This window comes from Mus caroli, chromosome 17, assembly GCF_900094665.2.
Source record: "Mus caroli chromosome 17, CAROLI_EIJ_v1.1, whole genome shotgun sequence".
NCBI lineage: Eukaryota > Metazoa > Chordata > Mammalia > Rodentia > Muridae > Mus > Mus caroli.
Window position 1 is genome coordinate 42,346,282 of NC_034586.1, and position 9,224 is coordinate 42,355,505.

At 49.4% G+C, this 9,224-nt stretch overlaps 1 protein-coding gene across 1 annotated transcript in view; it reads right to left on the reverse strand.

The window, feature by feature from the left end:
* The window catches only part of Capn11 (calpain 11), a 24,312-nt gene extending 15,928 nt beyond the window's left edge, over positions 1 to 8,384 (reverse strand). The window contains exons 1-3 of the mRNA XM_021149100.2: positions 8,233 to 8,384; positions 2,609 to 2,859; positions 2,274 to 2,343 (exon numbers count right to left, since the gene is read on the reverse strand). Coding sequence (XP_021004759.1) covers positions 2,274 to 2,343; positions 2,609 to 2,859; positions 8,233 to 8,248 — 337 coding nt within the window. The 5' untranslated portion in view covers positions 8,249 to 8,384. The remainder of the gene's footprint in view (positions 1 to 2,273; positions 2,344 to 2,608; positions 2,860 to 8,232) is intronic.
* Between the last annotated feature and the right edge of the window lie 840 nt (positions 8,385 to 9,224).

Genomic DNA, 9,224 nt, shown 5'->3' on the forward strand with positions numbered 1-9,224 from the left:
TTTTTTTTTTTTTTTTTTTTTTTTTTTTTTTTTTTTTTTTAAAGACAGAGTCTCCTATAGCCTACCCTAAGGCTACTTTAAACTCATCATAATGAGGATGACCTTAAACTCCCCCACCTCCTTTTTCTCCCGCAAGGCTTCTGGCTAGCCTGGAACTCACTATGTAGACCAGGCTGGCCTTGATTTCATGAGTAATCCTCTGGCCTCGTCTAGATCTTGGGATTATAGGCACATGCCACCATACCCAGTTTTCCTCTCTGTTGAGGACTGAACCCAGGGCTTCATGCATGTTAGCTAAGTACTCTGCCAACTGAGCTACACCCGAGCCCCATCATCCTTGGCATCCTGAGTCTTAGTGTGTGTGTGTGTGAAAGAGAGAGAGTGAAAGAAAGAGACAGAGACAGAGAGGGACTCTGAGATGGTTGGGTGAGGATATATCAGTGGTAAAACGCTTGCCTAGCTGGCTGAAGGCCCTGGGTTCCATCCTAAGTAAAATAAAACCAAGCCGGGCGGTGGTGGCGCACACCTTTAGTCCCCGCACTCGGGAGGCAGAGGCAGGCAGATTTCTGAGTTCGAGGCCAGTTTGGTCTACAGAGTGAGTTCCAGGACAGCCAGGACTATGCAGAGAAACCCTGTCTCGAAAAAAAAACAAAAACAAAAACAAAAACAAAAAAAACCAACCAAACAAACAAACAAACAAAACAAAACAAAAACAAAAAAACCCAAACCAATAAAACCCAATGAGCCAAGTGTGACAGTGCACACATTTAATCCCAACACTTGGGAGACAGAGATAGATGGATCTCGATGAGTTCAAAGGCAGCCTGGACTACATAGTGAGTTTGAGTCCAGCTAAGGCTACATTGTAGGATTTTTTTGTCTCAATAAATTAATAAAAACAAGCAAACAAAACAAATAAAGGAAAAACCCTTGAGTTACTAAGTGGAAGTCAGTGCAGTGTGGACACCCAAGCCGCTGCTTTGTAGACGAACCTCTGGCAAGAGACTCAGCCTCCTGCCAACAGCCAAGTAGGCATGAAGACCTCATACCACAGGACAGTATCATCTCCAATGTGGAACTGTGGATCCAGCCAAGCCTTCAGAGGGTCAGGGTTCCATAGTGCAGCTGACCTCAGCAGCAGCATCTCCAGACACTCTGAGCCAGCCCTGCCCCTCTGCTTCTGGGGTTCCCCCAAGAGAGCCCGGGGGTGAGACAGTCATGAGACTGTCTCATGTCACATGAGTGGCCTCAGGTTGACCTTGAACTCCTGATCCCCTTTACCCTAGTGTTGTAGCCAGCCCCGTGCCTGGTTTGATACCTTTAAAAAAAAATTATTTTGTCTCTCTGTGTCTGTCTGTTTGTGCACATGTGGTGTGTGGGCACTCCTGTGCACATGTGTGTGTGTGGCACTCCTTGCACAAGTACTGTGTGGGCACTCCTGTGCACGTGTGTGTATGTGGGGGCACTCCTGTGTACAAGTGGCATGTGTGTGTGTGTGTCACTCCTGTACACATGTGGGGGGGCATTCCTGTGTACAAGTGGCATGTGTGTGTGTGTGTGTGGCACTTCTGTACACATGTGTGTTTGGGCACTCCTGTGCATATGGTGGGCATTCCTGTGCACATGTGTGTGTGGGGCACTCCTGTGCACATGTGTATGTGGGTAGGTGGGCACTCCTGTGCACATGTGTGTGTGTGTGTGTGTGCACTCTTGTGCACATGTGGCATATGGGTGTGAGGGGCACTCCTATGTACGTGTGCGTATGTGTGTGTACGTGTGTGTATGTATACCTCTGTGTGTGTGTGTGTTGTGTGTGTGATATTTCTATGTGCATGGAGGCCAGCAGCAGAGAGGGGCACTGGATTCCTTGGAGCTAGAGCGTCAGGCATTTTGGATAATGGGCTTGTTACTTGGGTGCTAGAATCTGAACTCTGGCTTCATCATATTTTTTTAGTAAGTGCTCTTAACTGCTGGGCCATCGCTGCACCCATCTCCAATTACTGAGCCTTGGGTCATACATCATACATCAACAAATAGCTGCCTTATTACCTCAGCTTACTTCCAAACCAGACGGCAGCAGGGACAGGAGGGACATAAAGGACACATACAACACTTCTGCTGACTGTCGTCTCTTGGACGGGGAGGAATAGGGAAACGGGGAGCCTACTCTTGCAGGTTTGAGAGCCATCCGGTTGCCCCCCCCCCCCGTCCCCATCCCGATCTTTCTTCTTCTCACTTTCCTGGGGCAGGCCAGCTCCCTCCTCTCTGCTTACCCAGGATCCCTTGGCAGATGTCCGTGGGAGAGAAATCATTCGTGATGAACTGGGGGTTATGAATGATATCCTGTGGTAAAGGAATAAGAATGTCGAGAAGTGATGGTCCCCTTCCCCAGCTCCCTTTACCTCTTATTTCTAGGTGAGCGCTGTGGGGGGTGGGGGTGGGGGAGGGGAGGGTGCTGAACCCTGAGCACAGCTTGGGTGTGGCAGCCAGGCTTGGATGCCAGCCCCTGATTAAACTAGGAGGTTTAGCAGCAGCATGTGCAGAACTGCTCCCAGCTCTGATGGCATCAGGGCTTAGTGCCAGGGCCCCCCCTCTTCCCAGTGCCCACCTTTGGCCGCTGCCAGTAGATATTCTGCATGTGTTCAGAGTTGGGGCCCAGATTCTTGGCACCTATAGACCTGGGTTCAGCAGGGAAAAAGGGGTCTTCGAACAGTTCCCCCTTCCTGAGACACTCTGCTCGAAGGTCCTCGTAGTTCTGATTCTTATAGTTGTAGGCATTTCGGTGTTGGCCCATGCCCTTGTCCTTGAGCCTGGAGTGGTTTATGGTAGCCACCATTCCATTTTCAGCCCACGAGATGTCTGTTCAATAAAAAAAAAGACAGAGAACCCAATTTGGAATGGTACTGTAGTTGGGCAGGTGGGCACATCTGGAATAGCAGCTGTTTGCAAGGCGGATGAAGGAGGTCGGGGCTGACCATCTTCAGCCACAGAGATTTTTATTTTGTAATATTTACTTACTTTTATGTGCGCTTGCTTGTGTGCCTGAGTGTATGCCTGTGCATCATGTGCTTGTGGGAGCTCACAGAGGTCAGAAGAGGTGTCAGATCCCCTGAAGTTGGAGTTACAGATGACTGTGAGCCATCATGTAGGAGCTGGGAATCAAATGAGGTCCTCTGCAAGAGCAGCCAGAGCTCTTAACTATTGACCCACCTCCAAGTCCCCATTTTTAAAAATAATGATTTATTCTATCCATCCATCCATCCATCCATCCATCCATCCATCCATCCATTCATCTGGCCTTATTATGTAGTAGTTCTGGCTACCTTGGGACTCATGTAGACCAAGCTGACCTCAAACTCACAGAAATCCACTTGCCTCAGCCTTCCAAGTTCTGGAATTAAAGGTTGGTCCCACCATACTCAACCCTATTTAATTGAAAAAAAAATGTGGTGTCTTGCCTGCATGTATGTCTGGGCAGGTGCATGCAAGTGCCCACAGAAACCAGAAAAGGACACTAGATCTTCTGGGGCTGGAGTTAGAGATGGTATGTGGGTGCTGGGAACTGCACTGGGAAACAAAGCCAGTGAGTGCCCTTAACTGCTGAGCTATCTCTCCAGAACCATAAATCAAAAAGATAACTGTGTTTGTATATGTGCAAGTGTGTTATGGCAGGTGGTTGGGGGAGCAGAAGATATCAGATCCCTGGGGACTGGAGTTAAGAACACTTGCAGGATGCCCAGCTTGTTATATGGGTGCTCAGTTCCAAACCCCAGTTCTCACTCTTTTTTTTTTTTTTNAANNTTTTTTTTTTNTTTTTTTTTTTTTAAGATTTATTCTGTGTAAGTACACTGTAGCTGTCTTCAGACACCCCAGAAGAGGGCGCCAGATCTCGTTACGGATGGTTGTTAGCCACCATGTGGTTGCTGGGATTTGAACTCTGGAATTTGAACTCTGGACCTTTGGAAGAGCAGTCGGGTGCTCTTACCCACTGAGCCATCTCACCAGCCCCCCAGTTCTCACTCTTAAGCACCAAGTGCACTTGACTGTGGAATGATCTTTCCAGGGCCAAAGCACAAATATTCATATTTGTAGAAAGCTTAGATCAAATGACTCCCTGCCTCAGAAGACAAACAGGACTGGTATGGATAGATTTGGGAAGACCAAGGCCACCAAGAGATGTCCCTTACATGCTCATAGATGGGACGAATGACAAGGGAAAGACATTGGAGATCTTGAGCGTGGCCAGGAAGACCGGAAATAATGAGGCTCCTTTAGAGAGCATCGTCTGGCAGTGTCTCAGTTAATGAAACACAGGGACTGGAGAGATGGCTCAGTAGTTAAGAGTGCTGGCTGCTCTTCAGAGGACCGGGACTTAGCTCCCAGCACTCACATGGAGCTTACAAAATACCTGGTAACTCCGAATCTGATGTCACCTTCTGGCACCGCCCCCCCCCCCCTAGACACATAATTTAAAATAAAAAAAAAAAAAAGGGCTAGAGATATGACTACAAGATTAAGAGCTCTTCCAGAGAATTCAGGGTCAAGTCCTGGCACCCACATGACAGCTTACAACTGGAACTTTAATCCCAGGGGATCTGATGCTCTCTTCTGGCTCTCGAGGGCACCGGAAACTTACCTGATGCCCAGATGAACATGCAAACAAAACACCTGTGCTGGGCGGTGGTGGCACACACCTACACTTTTAATCCCAGCACTTGCGAGGCAGAGACAGGCAGATTTCTAAGTTCGAGGCCAGCCTGTCTCAAAAACCCAAACCAAACCAAACCAAACCACCCATGTACATTTAATAACAAAACGACCACAAAAGATTTAGCACTTGGAAGGCAGAGGCAGGAGGATTTCTGTGAGTTCACATCTGGTCTATAGAGCAAGTTCCAGAACCTTGGACCATGTCTAGAGACGCTTTTGACTGGCACAACTGGAGGGTGGCTGCTATTGGCCTCCAGCAGATGGAGCCTATAGATGAGCTTGGGACAGCAGCCCCTCCATGTGGATAAAGGGTCACCCGGCTGAGATGTCAGTGGCTCTGCAGAGGCTGTGAAATCTGGTGCAGATCTCGGGTCAGCTACACAGGGAAGTGAGCTACTTTGTGCCTTTCACTCAGGGCTATCCTGGGAGGCTTCTGCCAGGTCTGTCCCATGACTGAGGGTGCTCAGTCTCTGCTGGGGCTCTCAGAGGATCGCAGAAGGTGCTGGAACCCAAGGGAACTGGGCATCACTGGGGGCAGACCAGTGAGCACAGTGAAGGTTCACCCTATTTCCTCGGAAGCTCCCTCCATCCATAATCATTGCCCAGTGCAGGGGATCACTTTGTATTGACAGCAAACCCTGCTTAGAATCCCCACTCAAGTCCCCAGTATCTGAGCTCGTTACTTGGCAACGGCAACAGGGAGTCCTACACCCTACTTCATCCTCACTGCCACTGCTATGGCAAGCATCTCTAGAGAAGACACTGAGACCAACCACGTGGTGGTGTGAGGCACTCTACCGCAAGTCCGGCAGTCATTGTCGCCTTCATCAGAGTGGCTGTGATTACTTACAATGGACTCCCAAGATGGGGGCCTGTTGATATTGCCTCCTAGAAGAAAGAGTCATGGAGGGTCACTGGATCCTTACCTGGGTCTCAGCCACCCTGTCTTGTATTTCCTAGCTTGCTGGTTGTCAATGGTGTGTGGTCTTGGGAAGTACTACAGTGTATAAATCTCTGAAGGCTTAGTTAAAAGGCGGCCTCATCTGTGGCTTCTAGGAAGTTGTCATCTATGCTAGGGTGAGACTTTTTCAGCTATGCATTTGTTTTGGGGTCACCCACTGTGCTGACTAGTCCTAGGCCAACTTAACACAAGCTAGAGTTATCTGAAAGGAGAGAACCTCAGTTGAGAAAATGCCTCCATAAGATCCAGCTGTAGGGTAATTTCTTTAATTAGTGATTGATGGGGGAGGGCCCAGCCCATGGTGGGTGGAGCCATCCCTGCGCTGACAGTCCTGGGTTCTATAAGAAAGAAGACTGAGCTAGCCGGTGAGCAGCACACCTCCATGGCCTCTGCATCCGCTCTTGCCTCCAGGATCCTGTGCTGTTTAAGTTCCTGTCCTGACGTCCTTCAGTCATGGACAGCAGTGTGGAAGAGCAAGCCCTTTCTCCCCAGCTTGCTTTCCAGTCATGGTGTTTCATCAAAGCAATAGTAACCAAGTGACCCATCCATGCTCCTGTGAGGAGCTCCTCACATGCAGATAAGGCCAATAAACCCATCAGCTTGCCAACTTGGACTTTGGTGGAATCGTACCTCCGTCTCTTGTTGGGGTCTCTCTTACCTGGGATGAGTACACATTTGTCGATGTCATAAATTTGAAAAGTTGATGGCACACATGGCGGGAGGGAGGCAAGCTAAGACAGACAGACAGCCGAGGCCGGCAGAAGTTCAAGCAGACGGCCATGGGAGTATGTTGAGGGACATGACTACACATCAAACTGTCCCCTCCATCAGACTAAACGCCAACCCTAAAGGTGGGGCGTAGCCTTCATCGGGGACTAGGGCCCTGTAGGTTTTTGAAAAATTCAATCGAAGAAGAACCTGGCAGTAACCTAGCATTTGGGAGGCTGAATGAAGTAGGAGGGTCTTGTCTGTGACATCCATTTACTTATTTGTTTCATTTGTATGTGTGCATGCATGTACCAGAGCATATGTCTGGAGATCAGGTGACAACCTGCAGGTGTGGGTTCTCTCCTTCCACCCTGTGGATCTTGGAGCTAGAACTCAGGTCATCAGGCTCTGAGGCAAGCGCCTCTGCCTGGCTGACGAGGATCCTGTTTCTGAGGCCTAAGCCTCATGGTGAAAGCTAGTCTCTAAATCAAAAAATTAAGAGCACTACTCCCTAATCCCCTAAGTCTCTTTATTTGTTAATAGATGGTGCTTTATTTCAACACCTCACATACTCTTCCTTGTGGTAAGAACACTGAATATGAATACTGTGTTTTTTGTTTTTTGTTTTTTTTGTGTGTGTTTTTTGTTTTTTTTTGGGGGGGGGGTTCAGACAGGGTCTCATGTAGAGTTAGGCTAGCTTCAAACTCCCTATGTAGCTGAGGAGATCTTGTACTCCAGACCTTTCTGCTTCTGTGTCCTGTGTGCTCAGATGACAAGTCTGTCTTCCCACTGGTTTTATATGGTCCTGGGGACAGAACTCAGGGTCTTATGCATGCAGTTCTCTCTCTCTCTCTCTCTCTCTCTCTCTCTCTCTCTCTCCCAACTTAATTACACCCCGATCCCTACTTTCCGTGATTAAAAAGATGTCTTTTTAATTATGTCTATGTGTACCTGAGTGCAAATGCCCATGGAGTTTAGAGGTATTGCATCTCCTGGGAGTTGGAGTTAGAGGCACCCAACACCAGTGCTGGGCACCCAACTTGGGTCCTCTGCAAGGGCGGTGTGGGCTCCTAACTGCTGAGCCATCTCTCTAGGCCCACTCCCAGTGATTCTTAAAACTATTATTACATTACAATCTGGGAACCAATGGATAGCTGGATCTCCAGAGCTCGGAGGAAACTGAGATACTGTCCCAGAAAACTTCAGAGGTTTGGGGTCTCCTTCAAGCCTAAACATGCAGGGGTCAAGTTACTAGCCTGTCACAGAAGCTAAGAGGCAGAGAGTCTAGGGACCTTTGTCCTCAGAGTGGCCTGGCTTCCTCCCCTCTCAGGCTGAGAGTGAGGGTCAGAGCTGGGCCACACTCCTCCTCTGCTGCTGAAGCTAGCCGGCCCCCACCCTGTCCCCCACAGCTTCTAAGCTGCTCCTTCCTGCACTGCTTCCAGCCCATCCCCTCTGGATGTGAGGTAGCTGGACTCTATCCAAGGGGCTTGCTCTGTTTCTTAGGACCTGATATCTCAGGACTAAGAAGGCTGCTTTTCTAGGCTTGAGAGGGATTTTTCTCTGTTTCCTAAGGTTTACCATATCTTTAATGGCCGATGGGCTTTTACACAGAGCCTTCCCCAGACAGCTTTGACGGAGGGGTATGGGCCATCCCAAACCCACGCCAACACTTCAGTGAAATAAAGGAGGAAAGCCAACTGCTTATTCTTTCCCTAACAGCCTGAGCAAGAAATCAGCTTTTTACTCTCAGAGCAGCGAGTCTGATGAGAGACCCCAGTCTGAGGCCTCAGGGGGACCAGGCGCCATCCCTGCAGGGGAGTCTATAGGAGGGACAAGCCCCATGAGTGCTTTACCTGAGTAGTTCAGCATCCTGAAGGCTATCAGATGAACACCTAGAACAGCTAGCACCTAGCACAGTCCTTGACAGTTGAAGGTTCTTGGAGGGTGGGGGAGAGTGAGGAGCAGAGACCACCCCTCCCCCGCCCAGAACTCTCCAATGCAGGGAGTTTGGGGAGGTCTTTAGTCAGGGGCAAGGTGGTTTAGCTGTTGCTTGTCTCTCTTTCTTCTTTGGCTCTTTTGCTCTGGCCCATCTGATCTGCCAGAATCCAAGCCTGTCCTTACTGGGACAGGGGGACAAGCACCCAACTGGGGCTGCCATCTGGGGCAAGCCCCTCCCTTTCAATCTATGATTTCTAGAAGTGACCACTTCTATACCCTCAGCCTGCACTTCTATCCTGAAAAGCTTCCTAGTTACAAAAAAGCCTCCATCTCACATCTTCCCTGGTTATATCTTCACTTCTTACTCCTCGCTCCCCCCCCCCCCCCCCTTTTTTTTTTTCTTTTTTTTTTTTGAGAACATGTAGCCCAGGCTATCTTCAAACTTGCTCCATAGCTAAGGCCTTGGGCTCTTGGTCCTCCTTGTCTCTACGTTCCAAGTGCTGAGATTATGGACATAAGCTATTTCCTCCCCCTCTTCCTCCTCTTCCTCCCCCTCCTTTCCCCCCTCCCCCTCCCCCTCCCCTCCTCCTGTGTGAGTAGAAACCCATTTGCCCGGAGTACATATGAGAATCAGAGGGCAACGTTTCAGAGCCTGTTCTCTTCTCCCACCGTGGGTCTCAGGGCTTGAACTCACATTTTGACAAATGCTTTTTTTTTTTTTTTGGTTTTTCGAGGCAGGGTTTCTCTGTTTAGCCCTGGCTGTCCTGGAGCTCACTCTGCCGACCCCTAGCCCAGAGCCTTTTCCTGATGACCCCTCCTTGACAAAGCAGAAGCTGGGGTGGCAAACAGGTCCTCCTGGAGGCCAGGGAATGGGGTTCCAGGGAGGGACTGCCAACCAGACGCGAAC